General features: G+C 43.3%; 1 protein-coding gene across 3 annotated transcripts in view; it reads right to left on the reverse strand.

The window, feature by feature from the left end:
* Nucleotides 1–1,622: 1,622 nt before the first annotated feature.
* The window catches only part of klhdc3l (kelch domain containing 3-like), a 52,934-nt gene continuing 35,260 nt past the window's right edge, over nucleotides 1,623–19,296 (reverse strand). For all 3 annotated transcript variants that reach the window (XM_067987110.1, XM_067987108.1, XM_067987111.1), the window contains 3 exons: nucleotides 17,470–17,590; nucleotides 14,493–14,679; nucleotides 1,623–11,019 (listed from right to left, as the gene is read on the reverse strand). In XM_067987110.1, the coding sequence (XP_067843211.1) occupies nucleotides 10,248–11,019; nucleotides 14,493–14,679; nucleotides 17,470–17,590 (1,080 nt within the window). In that variant the 3' untranslated portion in view covers nucleotides 1,623–10,247. The remainder of the gene's footprint in view (nucleotides 11,020–14,492; nucleotides 14,680–17,469; nucleotides 17,591–19,296) is intronic.

Raw genomic sequence — 19,296 nt, forward strand, 5'->3', positions numbered from 1 at the left:
AGCGCTTCCCATATAAATTAAAACCTCACTTACTCAGTTGTAGACATCCATATTTAAATAATTGCTTAAAGGGACCCAAAGTGTAAGGCTGGGAAGATGGAGATACTGAAAGCCTAGCCAACATGTTTAGTCAGGAAGTTCCTAATGGGCAACAACATCATATTCTTAAGTGCCAATCTAAAGCAGTAGATTTTCTATCTGTACCATCCAAGCACAAGGGAAGGAAAAAATTAAATCCATACAGCTACAGTTCTGATGAAAGGTCATCATCCCAAAACGTTAACACTCTTTCTCCCTCCACAGATGCTGAGTGTTTGCAGCAGTTTCTGTTTCATAATCTATACGGTATTTGTTTTTCTCAATTCCACATTCATTGTCTGTGGGCAGGCCACTGAAGCAGGTGTGTCAGAACTGCGCTATTGGATCAGATGCCAGAAGGAATTTCTTTATGCAAAGAATAATAAATAGTTTGAATAATTGGACAGAGCACTATGTATGTTTAAGTGGGTGTAATACTCTGCTTTCAGCTGATGGGGGAGGAGGGCGGGGGTTCAGTATCACCATCAAACCAGAATCTGCAGTATAAAGCCAGCATGCGTCTGGAGCGATGGTGGCATTGGGCAGCACCACCCTTAAACTGTGAGAGTGGGACAAGGGGACTCAGATTCAAACTAGTAAAAGGCAGACTTAAGAATGATGACAGAAAGTTCTTCTCCACACACAGTAATCAACACATGGAATGGATTTCTGGATATAGTGGAGACATTGAGGAAATAATTTGATGCCAGACTGGGGGGAAACTTTAGGGTCTTTCTGGATGGATGAACTAAGATGGACTAAATGACCTTCCGTATATGTAATTATCTTGTGACGGCCTCATGGTGCAAGAGTTGAATTATCACTAGCAGATGGAATTTTACAGGCAACAACTTGCATTTTATAGAATGCCTTTAACATAGTAAAATGTTCCAAGGAGCTTCATGGGCGTTATCAAACAAAATTAGTCACCGAGCCAAAGGAGACATTAGGACAATAGCTTGGTCACAAAGATAGGTTTTAAAGAGTGTGGTAAAGGAGAGACTGAGAGGGAATTCGAGCTTAGGGCCTAGACGACTGAAAGCATGGTGTTGGAAGTAGGGGATGCACAAGAGGCCAGAGTTGGTGGAATGCAGAGTTCTCGAAGGAATGTCGGGCTGGAGGAGGTCACTGAGCTAGGAAGGAGCGAGGCCATTGAGGGATTCGAATAGAAGGATGAGAATTTTAAAATCGAGGTGTTGCTGTATGGGAGCCGTGTAGCACCATTTTAGCTCTTCAGGGCAGGTGAGTGAATCTAGAGATACACAAATAGGGGGTTAATTTATGTTAACTTCCTGTCTCTAAAATTTAAATGAATTAAGGCGACTGCTTTAACCAATGCACTAAAAATAGTGCACAGAGGGGATTAAACTCTGCAGGGACTCAACTCCCTCTCCATTTTTAGTTTATGCTTGAAGTTCACTGTGCAGCTAAACAAATTCTTGCAGTCACGTTAACTTGCATGTTCCTGCGGGAATGGGCTCCAAAAGGAACACGCGCCCAAAAAAAGGTTTTTGAAACTTTTAAAGAAAGTAACCCAAAGCAAATTTAATTGTAAACATTAGCTTTATTTGCGATATGCTTTAAGGTGCATTGTTGGTTATTATAGTTAACTTTATGCAAAAAAGTTAAAGTAGAATCACCGAACATTCACAAAGCAATAAAATACAAACAGCATATTGTTCGGTTTTACCGCAAAACCTTTCACCTTGGGGACAGATCAGTGAACCAGTGCTTCTTGTGAGGATGTTTCAAAGCTCACTGATCACATCCACCTGTAACTACTCCACAAGTGCTTTTATTAATATGTTTATTTTGTTTTCTGAGCTATTACATTTGGTAAACCTTTTCATTGTATACGTTCGTCTTAAAAAAAACGTTTTTGTTGTATAATTTCCAGAGAGTCAAACTGATCTCTTGGTCAACAGTCCAATGCTCTAGTATTGCAGCTGTTATTTGACATTATGCAATGGTCATGCCACCAATACAGCTGAGTTACAGAGTTACTCAGCCAATTGTGTACAATTAATGTGTGGGGAAGGATTATTTCAGCAATAAACAGAAAGCGAGGAACACTTGATAAAACACTAATTAAACGAGTGTAATTGTGCATGATAAATAACCAGTACAATTTCTGTTGGTTTTCTTTATATTGCACTTATACAATAGCCCTGCACTCGAACACTGATTATAAAACATACTATTTATTGTTCAGCTGCTCATGCGGAATCCATCTAAAAATCCTTTCTAACAAGCTTTCACAGTGAGGTTTATTGGTCCATAGTCCCTCTCCTCCCACTGTGGCATGGTGGAGGGTTGGTTTGTCCGCTGTAAAATTGTGTTAGTGCCACAGATGTAGATGTGAACCTTATTTAATTTTGACATTCTGGAAAGAGACTTTACCTCAGGGATTCCGAGTGTCATCACAGAAAAATGTTAATGTACTGATAAACACTGTTGTGTGTGCTGAAAGAATAAAGTTTCCCACACTCGATTCAGCCTGACAATAGCGCACCTGGGAGGTGCTTAATAACCTGTATAATAGAGTCTCCTGATTCCTGTATCACTAGATTGTAAGGAGATACAGATTTTCATCAAATCTGAAATTACAGCTAGAGTGTCAAAAGGAGTGCCTTTATTCCACATGCCAACATTTGTGACCGTGTGCGTAAAACTTTCCAAACCCTCATTTATGTAAATCACGCGGCAGCGAATCCAATATCAACTCCAGTACACAGCAACCTGTTCAGTAAATCCATGCTACAAAAATAAAAGTTCCCAGTTTACTGGCTCAGGATTTCACAACATGGCATCTGCGCAGTGAGACACTGCGCCTGGTCTTAGTTGGATGCAGCCAGCATGCGATGAGTTACTACACTTGCTGTGCTGAGGTTTTCACTCTGCACCTGGCTGACCGGAATGAACGCTACTGAGGACTGGCACCCTAAACTCTGGCAAGTTCCCTCAGTGAGCATAGCAGAGACACTTAATATTGTAACTCTGACTGTAAATAGGATAATTGCTTAAAAGTAACATTCAAATTTGTTGCAGGCTAAAAAAAAATTCCGTTCATTGAGATTTTAACTTAGCAGCGCAAATAATATTTGATCCTTGTATCTCCATTTTACTGCAACTAGTCTGCAAACTAATATTGACTCGTATTTTCACTGGAGGACTAACAAGTAGAGGCGTCAATTCAGTCTACCCACCTCAGTAGTTTTACAAGTACTTGAGGTGGATCAATACATTTACTAAATATTATAAATATATGTAATCCATTTGTAAATTTTATAGATGCAAACTGAAGAAAATATAATCTGGTAAAATAGTTTCTGTCATTTATTGTTACCACAGATCCTGCATCACCATCCCCACTGATAGCCCAGGCTCTAAGATACTATCCCCAATGATACTCCAGGCTCTAAGATACTATCCCCACTAATACCCCAGGCTCGATGTTACTATTCCCAGTAATACCCCAGGCTCGATGTCACTATTCCCAGTAATACCCCAGGCTCGATGTCACTATTCCCAGTAATACCCCAGGCTCTACATCACTAACCCCAAGTTGTATGGTAGAATCTACGTCATCATCAACAATACCCCAGGCTCTATGATACTAGCACCAGTAATATCCCAGAACCTACATCACTAACTCCAGTAATAACTGTATCCTACATCATGATCACCTGTAACACACATGATGGGTGATATAATGGCCTTGGAAAAGGTTCAAAGGAGAGCTCAGAGAATGACTCCTAGCTTAAAAGGACCTTAGTAGCTCAGATAGGTGCAAGAAGCTGGGTCTACTTTAGAGCAGCCTAGACTTAGAGATGATCTGATAGCAGTCTATAAAATAATTAAAGGGCTGGATAGCATCCCTACTGATAGACTATTCCAGTTTAACAGATTAGAGAGAACCAGGGGACGAGTTTAAACTATGGAAGAGGAGGAATAGATTGGATGTTAGGCAGGTCTTCTTTTCCCAGGAGAATTGTGAGCCTCTGGAATACATTGCTGGCTGGTATGGTGGGTGCTGACTCTCTGTCGCCTTCAAGAGGGAGCTGGACCGATTCTTGAGTAGGGTAGAGATCTCATCATATAGAAGGTAAGTGTTACTGATGACACATGGTCCATGTAATCTGGACTGAGGGGGTCAAAGAGGATTTTTCCAGAGGATTTTTTCCCTTATTGATCCTGGATTTTTCTGGGGTTTTTTGCCTCTCCCAGGAGATTACATGGCTGTGGGGGAGGGGAGGGGGGGGGGCAAAGGAAGTGTTTAGTCACAATGCTCCAGCCATCATAAGTATGGGGGAGGCTTGAGGGACCAGCTGGTCTTTTCCTGCCTGTAATTTTCATATATTCATACACCAGACAATAGGTCACTATCACCAGTAATATCATAACACAGCATCATCTAAAAAACATAAGAATTTGAAGTACCTTCATTTTGGTAAATGTAGTGACTAAAATTCTCCTGCGCCTTTCTTTCATTTTGCCTCTAAGACCAATGACGTAGCAGGCAACTAATTCATTCAATTCCTCCCTATAATCAGTTGGTAGAGTGTGCACAAGGCTGGAACGGGCTGAGCCACTTCTCTCTTCCCCTTCCAACCTTCTAATGGAAGGAATAGTCTGGAACTCATCACAAAGAAAACGCTCGGGGGGTCATTTTGACTTTGGGCGATCGTGTATAATGAGCGACATCGGATCTGACTTCAATGGAAAAGAAAAATCGGGAGAGATGGGTAAAGGGCGGCCGATCCGGCATCAATTGTTTCACACCGTAGCCCAAAGTCAAAATGACCCCCCCAAGATGTGATCCTTCATCCTATCAAACTCTTCAGTAAACCAGAGTAAAGAACTACATCGTCTTAAACAGACTGATAAAAGGTTTAATGGCGAGATCAAAGAAGTGCCATCAGAACATGTTCTTTGTAATTTAAGGCCTCTTCAGAAAAGTTAAGAGCCAATTAGATGAAGAGTTTGGGGAAACCCCAACAAGCCAAAACCTGCCTCCTCTCGAGTTATATTCCTGAACCACCATATCTATGAAATAGGATCCACAATTGGACCAGTTTATTTACAAGGGGTCCCCAAGCGTGTGTCAACATTTACAGCGGTCTTGAGGAGTGTGCCAATATATACAGGGGTTCCCCAGGACGATGTCAACATTTACAGCAGTCTCTAGGAGTGTGTCAACATTTACAGGGGGTCCCTAAAAGTGTGTCAATATTTACAGGGGTTCTCCAAAAGTGTATCAGCATTTCCAGGGATCTTTGGGAATGTGCCAATATGTACATGGGGCTCACCAAGAATATGTCAGCATTTATAGGGGTCTTTAGGAGTGTGTCAACATTTACAGGGGCTCCTCCAGGAGTGTGTCAACATTTACAGGGGGTCCTCCAGAGTGTATCAATGTTTTCAGGAGGTCTTCAGGAGTGTGTCAACATTTACAGGGGGTTCCTCATCAATGCAGGAAGGCCTGAAACCACGGATTTACTGATTGTGATTAGGACTCCTAGCATTCAGTGACACTTTAAGGCTAATTGCTGCAGCAGGTCTGTTCCCTTTCTGTGACAATTTACTGAGTGGTTGATACACTTTTTCCAAAAATACAATTATGCAACAATATTTTTGATTTTAAAAGACAGTACAAGTTTAGAGAGAAGCACTTGAATTATAAATGTTGACAGTACCTAATGAGGAGAAGGAGGCTAGAAGATCGATACAACAGAACAGGGGCTGGAGCAAGACCGGGAGCAGCGAGCCTGGGCCCACCAGCAGAAGGAGTATGGGAGAGTTCAGGGCCATTTGCTTATGGGGGCAGAAGCAGGCCGCGGAGAGCCGGCAGCAGAGGTGCAAGTAATTCAGTTGCCTTTTTACAGTAAACTATAGCTAATACGCAGTGAGTTATGATGGTCTGGACTGCACTGCCTGAAAGAGTGGTGGAAGCAGATTCAATTGTAACTTTCAAAAGGGGATTAGATAAATACTTGAAGGGAAAACATTTACAGGGCTCTGGAGAAAGAGCAGGGGAATGGGACTAATTAGATAGCTCTTTCAAAGAGCCGGCACAGGCATGATGGGCCGAACGGCCTCCTCCTGTGCTGTACCTACTATAACACTATGATAAGTCTGCTTTACTGTGAAAAGACCATTCTACCTCTTGCACCTCTCCTGCCACGTCCATCACGGGACCGTGGAGTGCTGGGGTGCCCCCGATTGCGATACCGGATTATTGTGACGTGGTGATGAGGTGGTTTGCAGAATTCACCTACTGGCAGCTGGGCTAATCTCCACATTCTGCAGCACCATTCAGCCTCACTGATGTTACATTTTTGTTGGCTGTGTATTGCAGCGATGGTGGGGGCTATAATTGTGTTCTAGTCACTCGTGATGGGGGATGGGACGTGGTCAGTAGCTGCCACTGGTGTGCAGTCGATGGTTGTGCACAGCACGCGATCTGATGCAGGATTCTCGTGGACTGAAAATAACACCTATTTTTAAAAATAACAGACCTTAAATAAATGACACGTGTGATTTAACACCCAATTATAGTGTACGGTACATTGTGTTCTGGTGCCATTTATCTTCCATTCCTAAGTCACTAAAAAAAAATTTTTATTTCACTGTCTCTTATAGCATTCAAAAGGCCTGATGCACAACAATAAAAATACTTTTAAAAATGAACCATACATTTTAAAATGCCAGGCAATGAGTTTAAGATATTAATTTAAGCTCAGTTTTTCTTCAGAATTTTTTGATTGAATTTTATGTCATATTCAGGGTTTATGACAGTGCTTTTATAGACTCAAAGGCCACTGCTGAAACTGTTTTCCAGTTGTGCCATACGTATCGCAAACGCACCCCACTCGAGCGCACCAGATGACAAGCTCACTTTCTTTCTCAACTTGTTCCTCTTGCAGTGATCGTTACTGCAGTCCATCCCATCTATTTAGCAGCAAAGTCTGGAAGTGGGAAAAGACCATTTTCCCATCAAGCCTGCTCCATCCAAAATCCATGTCCGATTGTTGTATCATGGACGCATCCCCCCTGCCCACCTTTAAGGAGTCTTACAACAGCAGGTTATAGTCCAACAGCTTTATTTGAAATCACAAGTCACACTCGCCTGACGAAGGAGGAAAGCTCTGAAAGCTTGTGATTTCAAATAAAGCTGTTGGACTATAACCTGGTGTTGTAAGACTCCTTACATTTGTCCATCACTGGCATCTCCACACCACCTTTAAGGAACAATAGGTTCCTTCCCATCCCTGAAAAAAAACAAGCAGTGTTGTTAACAGCACCATCTTCCTTCCCAACACATATTGACCCACCTCCCTCTTAAAAAGCTTCAGTTGATTTAAAATAGACTTCTCTGGGAGGGGACTTGTTCCTCTTTTTATTTTCACCAACTTTTTTTTTTCTTTCTTTTCAACCCCCATCCGAGCTGTTTCTACAAAGCCCACCAGCGTGAATAGACCAAGCTCTCAGGTGCCACACTGCGCCAGTGCTGCCGAACACCCAACCGCTCCGCACCTTTAAAACTTTAACATAAAAGAAACTAATATACTTATTTTGTAAACGGGCACAAAGGATACATGGTTTAACAGATTATGGAAAGCAGCCTACAGGATATAATTTATTTCTATAAACCACTGCTCCCTGACATGTATCATCTGTGTAACTCATTGATAGCCAGTTATCATCTTCTATTATCTAACTATATAAGTATTCTCGTAGGCATTAGGGGTGCAGCAAATTATCCCGCGTACCCAGAGTTCTGATGATCAATATTATTCATCGGAACTCTGACAAAGGATCTCATCTGAAAAAAAAAAACCTGTTTTTCTCTTTCAGATGCTGACTGGAACTGTATTTCCAGTAATTTATGTTTTTATATTTTAATCTGTGTTTTCTCTGTTGTTTGAGCTTTGTCCAGGTATCAATGGGTTAATGAGATTTTTATGTCACCTTTTAAAGCAGACTCCACTATAACTTAGGTCTTATTGTACTTCTCCCTCTGAGGTACAAAGTGCTCTCTCCAGGGTTTAATGGCTGAGTTACCATGGCAACTGGATTCGGGCCTCCTTTCCCTTTGACCTAGGGGAATGGGTTAGCAAGTGTTTGGTTTGGAGATTGAGTGAGTGAAAAATTAAATGAACACTGCAGAGTAGGGCTCAATAATGGGTTTTTCCTGGACCATTCCTTTCCGGCCCTTATTATACAATTTATGCCAATGGCTGTTTGACATGAAAACACTAGCATAGAGGAGCCAAATCTCAATCCAACCGAGGGACTCACTGCTCAAGTAGTGCAGTGTCTATTCCCGTACAAGAACTGGTGGCACCACAATTCAACAGATTCTACCGAATGTCTATCTATTGGCACAAGTCTGACATCCTTTCTCCCCCTCCAGGCACAGCAGTAAGTAGATTTATACAAATGCAGCTGCACACACTCTTCAGAGTTTCCTCTGAAATCCAAAGCACCAAACACACTCCACATATGCAGTGGCGCTATGATTTTTTTAAAGAGGAAAGCAGTACCTCTTTTGTTCAGGAAGCCTGACCTGGCAGGTGAAGGACCATTTATTTGATCTGCTTCAATTCTGCTAGCCAGGTAAGTACAACAAGGATGTCAGTTAAGCGAATGACAAAAGAACGCACCAAGGTGTTTGCAGTGTGCATCAGGCTGCAGCCTGAATCTCAGACTCTTGTTAAATCCCAGTACAACCTCTCCAGTTTTATTGTGTTTATCCATCAATTTTCGCCCCTTTCTCCTTCCCCTGAAGGCACTGGCCATTATCAGGGTATAGGTCCACAGGCACCAGTTGACCTGCCGCAGCTTGCCCAAGTGGCCGTTCTCCACGTCAGAGTTTGGACAGTGTTGGGTGGCTATTTGACTGGAGCAGGAGCGGAGGGCCCGATCCCATCCTACTCTGCAGTCCACGCGTGGTGCTCTCCTGCAGGCCTCGCTGGACAGCAATGAGTAATGGGGCAACCCTGGCTGATTTCCCTCCTCTGCACCTTTGCCGACTCCAGCACCTCCGCTGCTATCCTGCCTGAGATCAGCTAACACAACACAGGCTGGGAAACAAACTTGGGACCTTCTGATGGCTTCGCACTACAACAGGTAGCAACTTTACCCTCTCGGCCACTGAGGGAACCCTACTTCCTTTTAAAAAAAAAATTGGGCATCTGCAGTGTGTTGAATCTTTCTGTGCTGATATGCAAGGTAAATGTTAATCCAGGATATTGCTTTAGAAGGACTCTGGGCTAGGAGCAGCAATATAGTAGTTGCCATTTGTAACTGAAAGCTGCAATGTCAGAAAAATGACATTTTTTGGAGAGGGAGGAGAGGGAAAATGAGGTCAGTTGCCTTCCAGCCCTGCCAAAACCCATAATTGAGAATAGCACATGTAAAAATTACCAAGATAGAATAGAGATTCCCCCTCACCTCACTCCCCCACCGACCATCCCCAGTGCTATCTGGAATGCCAAGACATCCATCTGACTATTCCCAGTGCTATGCAAAGTGCCAAGGAAACTCTCCGCATAGCACGAGTGATTTTTGGAAATTCTCTCCACAAAACTTTTTTTTAAACCTAATTCTGCAGCAAATCTTGATCCCAGCGTCAAAACCATCACAGAAGTTAGTTTTCCTTTAGGTCGGGGACAACTGATTTGGATTATAACAGGAATTATAACAGTAATTGGTAGATGAAGTCATCAGATATGGAGTCCGTTCCAAACTCCACTGGATGGTATAAATGGGCGAAGCTTAGGAGTATGAAAAGTATTAAATGCATCTACTGCTCTGGTTGTTTTTGCCCTAATTCGTTCTGCATCTTTGTCAGAGACACATTAGGAACTATTCTGACAAAAAAAACTATAAAAATATGTACAACTTGTCTGTCGGCACATTTTAGCTTACAAGGGTCACACTCTATATAAAGTCTATAAAAATATAAAAGATCTTTAGAAAATGTTCGTTTTGAATTAGCATATTAGCAAAAATTTGAAATAAAACTCTTACAAACGTTAAACCTCTCTATGACCAAGCATGCCAACAAAAATACCATTAATTATCCATTGATATGAACCGTTTGTTATTGCACCATGTGTGAAGTTTGCACGATATTGTTTTCTTTTTCCTTCTTCCCCATTAAACTAGCACTTTAAAAATGTTTCGCATAGCTTCATCTGCCACAATGAAATGCAGCCATGCTCAGATAACGGTTTACCACCTACTATCAGCAGAACCTCCGGAAGACTATCCCTTGAATGGAGTGACGCGTCACCTTGGTCAAGGCCCTCAGTACTGTCTTCTTTCAAAGCATCATTACTGCTGTGCTCATCGATGCTATCATCTGCAGGAGGCAGCTCCTCTGGCTGGATTGAAAGGTGATGTCCGTTTTCACGCTGCCATTCCTCCTCAGGAGCATTGGGAGCAGACGAAGTCAAGTTTTGGAGCTTTTCACTGTTTCCAGAAGACTGTACACTAAATGTTTTCATCTCTATGTTGTTTGAATTTGCAGTCTTGCTTCCGGGATTTACTGGCAATGAGCTGCAATGTCCAGGCGCCTGTGCAGAAAAATTCAAACAGCAGGCACCCTTCAGGGCACCGATGGGCTGTCCATTGCATGTATTGTGCAGGTTGATGCCATTGCCCTGACAGATGAAGCTTGGAGCTGGTGTTGTGCAAGGGAAGTCGTCAACATGTTTCTCCTGGAAGCTGGGACCAACTCCTATTGTGCAGTGATAGATTTTTGACGGCGGGCTTGTGTCTGTTGCTGGGATTAATCTCTCCCAGGTCTGTGCCGTTAATCGAAATTTCCACAGGCTGTTGTCTGAGTTGTTATGGTTCCTTCCTCCTCCAAAGATTAACATGCTGTCCTGATATACGACAGCAGAGTGACCCACTAACTGGTGAGGCCCAGAACTACGAGGAATAAAGAACTAATGAGCTTCTTCAATAGCAAGTTCTCAAACACAACCATGATCTGCATTAATATATTTTCAAGTATTTACTAATCTATTGTGGGTCAATGTTTTCATTAGGCACGCTATGAGCACTGTGCCCCTGAGGGGGCAGGATATATGAGGCTGTCAGCCATTCACCCATGTGTTGGGCTGCTGATCTCTCTGGGGAAGGTTCAGACCAGGGACCGGACATCCACCCATGAGGAGACAGGAACAACCTTTACAGAAGAAATCAAATGGCATCAACCCTGGGATACCTCTGCAGCTCACCTACAGCTGGAGAATAACACGTGGGTCAGCGAGAGGAGGGAGGAGACAATTCTGATATATGACTACCAGAGTATTCTAGATATGTGCTTGTATGTTGTGACAGTGTAAATTAAATTATGAAGAAAGGTTAAGGACGCTGGACTTGTGTTCTCTGCAAAAGACAGAACTTCTAATCAAAGTTTTCAAGGCTATGAAGGTGTTTGGCAAAGTTAATCCAAGCAAATTGTGCACTATGGTAAAGGGTTCAAATAAGAACTCTTATTTGGAAGGAACACAAGATATAAATAGAGTCATAGTCATAGAGTCATAGAAGTTTACAACATGGAAACAGGCCCTTCGGCCCAACATGTCCATGTCGCCCAGTTTATACCACTAAGCTAGTCCCAATTGCCTGCACTTGGCCCATATCCCTCTATACCCATCTTACCCATGTAACTATCCAAATGCGTTTTAAAAGACAAAATTGTACCCGCCTCTACTACTGCCTCTGGCAGCTCGTTCCAGACACTCACCACCCTTTGAGTGAAAAAATTGCCCCTCTGGACCTTTTTGTATCTCTCCCCTCTCACCTTAAATCTATGTCCCCTCGTTATAGACTCCCCTACCTTTGGGAAAAGATTTTGACTATCTACCTTATCTATGCCCCTCATTATTTTATAGACTTCTATAAGGTCACCCCTAAACCTCCTACTCTCCAGGGAAAAAAGTCCCAGTCTATCCAACCTCTCCCTATAAGTCAAACCATCAAGTCCCGGTAGCATCCTAGTAAATCTTTTCTGCACTCTTTCTAGTTTAATAATATCCTTTCTATAATAGGGTGACCAGAACTGTACACAGTATTCCAAGTGTGGCCTTACTAATGTCCTGTACAACTTCAACAAAACATCCCAACTCCTGCATTCAATGTTCTGACCAATGAAGCCAAGCATGCCGAATGCCTTCTTCACCACCCTATCCACCTGTGACTCCACTTTCAAGGAGCTATGAACCTGTACTCCTAGATCTCTTTGTTCTATAACTCTCCCCAACGCCCTACCATTAATGGAGTAGGTCCTGGCCCGATTCGATCTCCCAAAATGCATCACCTCACATTTATCTAAATTAAACTCCATCTGCCATTCATCGGCCCACTGGCCCAATTTATCAAGATCCCGTTGCAATCCTAGATAACCTTCTTCACTGTCCACAATGCCACCAATCTTGGTGTCATCTGCAAACTTACTAACCATGCCTCTTAAATTCTCATCCAAATCATTAATATAAATAACAAACAACAGCGGACCCAGCACCGATCCCTGAGGCACACCGCTGGTCACAGGCCTCCAGTTTGAAAAACAACCCTCTACAACCACCCTCTGTCTTCTGTCATCAAGCCAATTTTGTATCCAATTGGCTACCTCACCTTGGATCACGTGAGATTTAACCTTATGTAACAACCTGCCATGCGGTACCTTGTCAAACGCTTTGCTAAAGTCCATGTAGACCACGTGTACTGCACAGCCCTCATCTATCTTCTTGGTTACCCCTTCGAAAAACTCAATCAAATTCGTAAGACATGATTTTCCTCTCACAAAACCATGCTGACTGTTCCTGATCAGTCCCTGCCTCTCCAAATGCCTGTAGATCCTGTCTCTCAGAATACCCTCTAACAACTTACCCACTACAGATGTCAGGCTCACCGGTCTGTAGTTCCCAGGCTTTTCCCTGCCGCCCTTCTTAAACAAAGGCACAACATTTGCTACCCTCCAATCTTCAGGCACCTCACCTGTAGCTGTCGATGATTCAAAAATCTTTGCTGGGGACCCGCAATTTCCTCCCTAACCTCCCATAACGGCCTGGGATACATTTTATCAGGTCCCGGAGATTTATCTACCTTGATGCACGTTAAGACGTCCAGCACCTCCCTCTCTGTAATATGTACACTCCTCAAGACATCACGATTTATTTCCCCAAGTTCCCTAACATCCATGCCTTTCTCAACCGTAAATACCGATGTGAAATATTCATTCAGGATCTCACCCATCTCTTGTGGTTCCGCACATAGATGACCTTGTTGATCCTTAAGAGGCCCTACTCTCTCCCTAGTTACTCTTTTGCCCTTTATGTATTTGTCGAAGCTCTTGGGATTCTCCTTTGCCTTATCTGCCAAAGCAATCTCATGTCCCCTTTTTGCCCTTCTGATTTCTCTCAACTCTACTCCAGCAATCTCTATACTCTTCAAGGGATCCACTTGATCCCAGCTGTCTATGCATGTCATATGCCTCCTTCTTCTTTCTGACTAGGGCCTCAATCTCCCGAGTCATCCAAGGTTCCCTACTTCTACCAGCCTTGCCCTTCACTTTATAAGGAATGTGCTTACCCTGAACCCTGGTTAACACACTTTTGAAAGCCTCCCACTTACCAGACGTCCCTTTGCCTGCCAACAGACTCTCCCAATCAACTTCTGAAAGTTCCTGTCTAATACCATCAAAATTGGCCTTTCCCCAATTTAGAATTTTAACTTTTGGGCCAGACCTATCATTCTCCATAGCTATCTTAAAACTAATGGAATTATGATCACTGGTCCCAAAGTGATCCCTCACTAACACTTCTGTCACCTGCCCTTCCTTATTTCCCAAGAGGAGGTCAAGTTTTGCCCCCTCTCTAGTCGGGCCATCCACATACTGAATGAGAAATTCCTCCTGAATACACAACAAATTTCTCTCCATCCAAGCCCCTAATGCTATGGCTGTCCCAGTCAATGTTGGGAAAGTTAAAGTCCCCTACTATTACCACCCTATTTTTCTTGCATAAAGTATGAATCTGGAGGTAAGAGAGCAAACGAAGCAGAACTTTTTCACTAAAAGGACACAGGCTTGTTCAGTAAGTTACCAGGATAGGCCATTGAAGCAGACAACATAAATGGGTTTGGTAACTAGATATATTTCTGGAAAAAAGCAATGGAAGGATATAGTGAGAAGGCAGGCAGGTGGGGTTGAATCTGTCAAAGAAGTATATGCTTTTCAGACGATGGTCTTTACCTATATCAAAATATTCAGATTTTCTCACTGGGAGTCTAGCTCAGACATCTAATTTACAGAGCTCCACAAACAATAGTAAGCTGTGGATTTATTTCACAAACAACAATCTTTAGAATGAATTATTTCAATTAGATCTATTTACCGTGCTTTGATCCTAGACCATATGCTGCTGTTGAAATCCCACTTCCAAAAGTCATTCTGTTCTACAAGCCCAACCAGTCCCCCAAACAAGTACATTCCACTCCTGTAGACAGCTGCAGAGTGACTGTACCGGGGGCCTGGGCCCACATCACCACAGGAGGTCAACACTGGGCACCAATCCTTGGCATCTGTTGGAAAAAATATTTTGAAAACAATGAAAAGGCGATATAAAATTTCAAAGTTAGTTTATTTTGAAAATATATTTTCTCTCACTCTCTTTCTACTCCCTTCTCTGTGTTTTTCTTTCTGGTCATTAGATCAGCCTAGTTTGGCCACTCCAGGATTGTTGGCGTTGTCACCATGTTTGCCCTTAGGATAATGACTGCAGTAGGGGTTGCAAAATGCAACACGTTGAATATACTCACCTTTCCGTATTAGAGGAACACCGAGATCTGTTGTGATCTGACATTAGAAATAAAGAGAAGCATCCTCCTTGTACTGACCCAAATTCACAAGATAAACATAGAGGAGGAAAGTCATTTGGCCAGTCCAGCTTGTCCCTCTAGAGAGAACTTGCTGCCTCCAGCTGTTTCTTAACTGATTCCACAGTATTTGCCTTCACTATTCGACCTAGGTGCATTCCATGTGTTGATCATGAAGAAGTTCCTGACGTTTGTCCCACATTTCCTTTTAGTCAGTTTGAACCTGCGCCCCCTCGCCCTGTCATGGTTTAATTTTGTGTTTCAGATTTATCTTTTCTATACTGTTATCATATATTCATCTGTTCCTTCGTGCCAACTAAACAGAGGCCGCAGCCAAATGGTGGCCCCCTGTTGTTCCAGCTGCAGTGTAATTTGCAGCTTGCACAACACATACACGTAGCCACAAATAATCAAACTCAAACTGACTGTTAATTGAGGGAAAATAAGTGGAGAAAATGAACGTGTGACATCCTAAAATGAAAACAATGATCTACAACCATCCTTACAGCTGCTGTGTTTGGCTGCAACAGCACTCCAGTTGTGTGATGTGAGGCTTTGCACGTGCATGGCACTCCATATGCTGTATGAAGCTTGTCAAGTCATAAGGCTAATGTATAACTTTATCAGCACCATCGGAAACTCAAGGGTACTAACAGGGACATTGGCTGCTTTTCAGTTTCCCTCGCCGTTCCGGCCACTAGTGAAATGTTCCAAGTAAGCTTCACAAATTCCTGCATTTCACTCTGTACCATCAGTTAGATGGTCACCCTGTGGCTCAACGAGTTTATCCAATGAAAGGCTGAGCCATACAGATCAGGAGGGTTGCAGGTTCAATTCCCTTTTGTGTGCTGAGTGAGCTGATCTCAGCTGTGGCGGTAACAGGGGCTGTTAACTATTGGGCTCAGTGTCCCTGCATTGACCAGGCGTCCTGCTCCGGGATTGTTTTTCCAGCCATCCAACTCACTGGAAGCGCTTGTGGATGGATTTAAATGAGAGGTGTGGACTCAGGTCTGATGCTTCTCCAAGTGGTCAAACAGACTTCACAGCACCCACATGAAGAATGGCCACTTGGGCAGGGTATCTGATGGCAGTCAGTGCCCATGGACCTGTGCATACAGGACAAAATCAAGGCCTTCAGGGGAGGAGATGAGAAAATTGGAGAGAAAAAGAATCATGACACTCACAAAAAATTTAGTCAGTTTTATTAATGGGCAAAAAGTTTCCAGTTATAGATGTAGCCAGTGGAAAAAATTTACTGTCATCCTCATCCATGACTTTGTTACCTCCAGACTGGACTATTCCAATGTTCTCCTGGCTAGCCTCCCCCATCTTCCACTCTCCATAAACTTGAGCTCATCCAAAACTCTGCTGCCCGTATCCTAACTTGCACCAAGTCCCGTTCTCCCATCACCCCTATGCTCGCTGTCCTACATTGGCTCCAGGAACACCTCGATTTTAAAATTCTCATCCTTGTTTTCAAATCCCTCCAAGGCCTCACCACCTCCCTATCTCTATAACTTCAGCCCTATAACCTTCCGAGATCTCTGCGCTCCTCCAATTCTTGCCTTTATTGCATCTCCGATTTTAATCACTCCACCACTGGCAGCCGTGCCTTCAGCTGCCTAGGCCCTAAGCTTTGGAATTTCCTCTCTCTCTCCTCCTTCAAGACGCTCCTTAAAACCTACCTCTTTGACCAAGCTTTTGGTCACCTCTCCTAATACCTCCTTATGTGGCTCAGTGTTAAATTTTGTTTGATAATGCTCCTGTGAAATGCCTTGGAACATTTTACTACATTAAAAGGTGTTATATAAATGCAAGTAGTTGTTGTTGTTGTGACTGTGGCCCCGTCTGCCCTCTCAGGTGGACGTAAAAGATCCCACAGCACTATTCGAAGAGCAGAGGCGTCCTGGCCAATATTTAAACACCTAAAAACAGATGATCTGATCATTATCACATTGCCATTTGTGGGACCTTGCTGTGTGTAATTTGGCTGCCGCGTTTCCTACATTACAACAGTGACTACACTTCAAAAGTACTTCATTGGCTGTAAAGTACTTTGGAATGTCCTGAGGTTATGAAAGGTGCTTTTTTATTGCGAGTCTTTCTTTCTTCTTTATTACATTCCCCTAAGTCTTGGAATGGACAGTACTGACACATGATGCTCAATGTTTTAGAATCATAGAAACTTTATGGCACAGAAGGAGGCCATTCGGCCCATTGTGTCCACGCCGGCCGGAAATGAGCCACCCAGCCTAATCCCACTTTCCAGCACTTGATCCGTAGCCATGTAGGTTACGGCACTTCAGATGCACATTTTTAAATGAGTTGAGGGTTTCTGCCTCTACCATCCTTTCAGGCAGTGAGTTCTAGACCCCCACCATCCTCTGGGTCAAAAAATAATCTGAATATTATATATGTTTTGAATATTATATATATCACTCTCATTAAAACCCACTCTTAAAATAATTTAAGTGTATTGCTGTTATTTTTACTCACCAAAGGTAAAACTCCAGAACTCCTGCGATGGTCCCTTTATATCGACATAACCTCCATATATGTACATTTGAGCTTTAAACACCACTGCACTGTGCCCCTTCCTATTCGTCGGTGCCTGTTTCTGAAGAAACAAAGTTAATCGTTGTTAATTGTATTTTCTCTCTTTTCAGTCACCCTGTGCCATGCACCATAATCTGGTAGAAAAGGCAGGCAACCAATAATCTTACACCCAGGACTCTGCCTAGCTCCTGTCTGGCATGACTCTGGGTGAATCACCTATGTCTCTGAAAGTGGCACGGTTTGTTGGAGGTTTGAGAGTTCTCAGCCATTCAGCAATCTACAACAACAACTTGCATTTACATAGCACCTTTAACGTAATAATACATCCCAAGAGCGATTATCAAACAAAATTTGACACCGAGCCACATAAGGAGATATTAGGACAGGTGACCTAAAGCTTGTCAAGGAGGTAGGTTTTAAGGAGCGTCTTAAAAGAGGAGAGAGAGTTAGTAGGTGGTGAGGTTTAGGGAGGGAATTCCAGAGCTCAGGGCCTAGGCAGCTGAAGGCACGGCCGCCAACGGTGGAGCGATTAAAATCGGAGATGCGCAAGAGGCAAGAATTGGAGGAGCGCAGAGATCTCAGAGGGTTGTAGGGCTGGAGGAGGTCACAGAGATAGGGAGGTGGCGAGGCCATGAAGGGATTTGAAAACAAGGATGAGAATTTTAAAATTGAGGCTTTCCCGGAACGGGAGCCAATGTAGGTCAGCGAGCACAGGGATGATGGGTGAACGGGACGTGGTGCGAGTCAGGATACAAGCAGCAGAATTTTGGATGAGATCAAGTTTATGGAGGGTGGAAGATGGGAGGCCGGCCAGGAGAGCATTGGAATAGTCAAGTCTAGAGGTAATCATACAAAAATTGTGCTAATAGACAATTGGCACCACCAGTGTAGTCGTACTCTCCAACGTGCCAACAATTTGCTTTCAATCACGCCAAAAGAATGCATTGACTGGTGCTTTTACTCCCAGCAGCAAATTATCCTGGGCCTCTCAGAGCAGCAATAATTTGTTTGTACTGTGAACCCACAGCAATAATTTCAAATGTAATTTGAGACAACTTGTGAGCTATTAAAATCTGTTAGTATGGATTTTACTGCTTTAAGAGAGAATTGAAAGAGTTTAAGCAAGACAAAATTGTAAAAACAAGGAAAATATTGAAGATTATGGGAAGCGAGCAGGAGAATGGGCTGAGACTATTTGATTCATGTGGAGAAAGGGATTTTAACACAAGGATGAGAATTTTGAATTTGAGGTGATGAGGGACCAACAGCCAATGTAGGTCAGCGAGTACGGGGGTGATGGGCGAGCGGGACTTGGTGCGATTTGGGATACGGGCAGCAGAGTTTTGAATGAGCTGATGGTCGTAGAGGATGGAAGGCTGGCTACAATAGCATTGGAATGGACCAGTCTAGAAGTGACAAAGGCCTGGATGAGGGTTTCAATGGCAGATGAGTTGCTATGAGGCAGATGCAGAGACGGGCAATGTTATGGCGGTGGGAGTAGGTGGTCTTTGTGATGGAGTGGGTATGGGTTTGCAGCTCAGCTCAGGGTCACCCCTCCTGTAATCCCCTTTTTTGGCTTAGTTTTGCAAATAGCCATTGTCTCAGGCTGAGACAATGGCAGAGGGTGGGAACAGGTGGAGAGAATGCTGAGTTTGTGGTGGGGACAGAAGATTATGGCTTCGGTCTTCCCAATATTTAGCTGGAGGAAAATGCAGCTCATCCAAAACTGGATGTCAGACAAACTGGCTGGCAGCACAGAGGCAGTGG

The sequence above is a fragment of the Heptranchias perlo genome, chromosome 7 (assembly GCF_035084215.1).
Source record: "Heptranchias perlo isolate sHepPer1 chromosome 7, sHepPer1.hap1, whole genome shotgun sequence".
NCBI lineage: Eukaryota > Metazoa > Chordata > Chondrichthyes > Hexanchiformes > Hexanchidae > Heptranchias > Heptranchias perlo.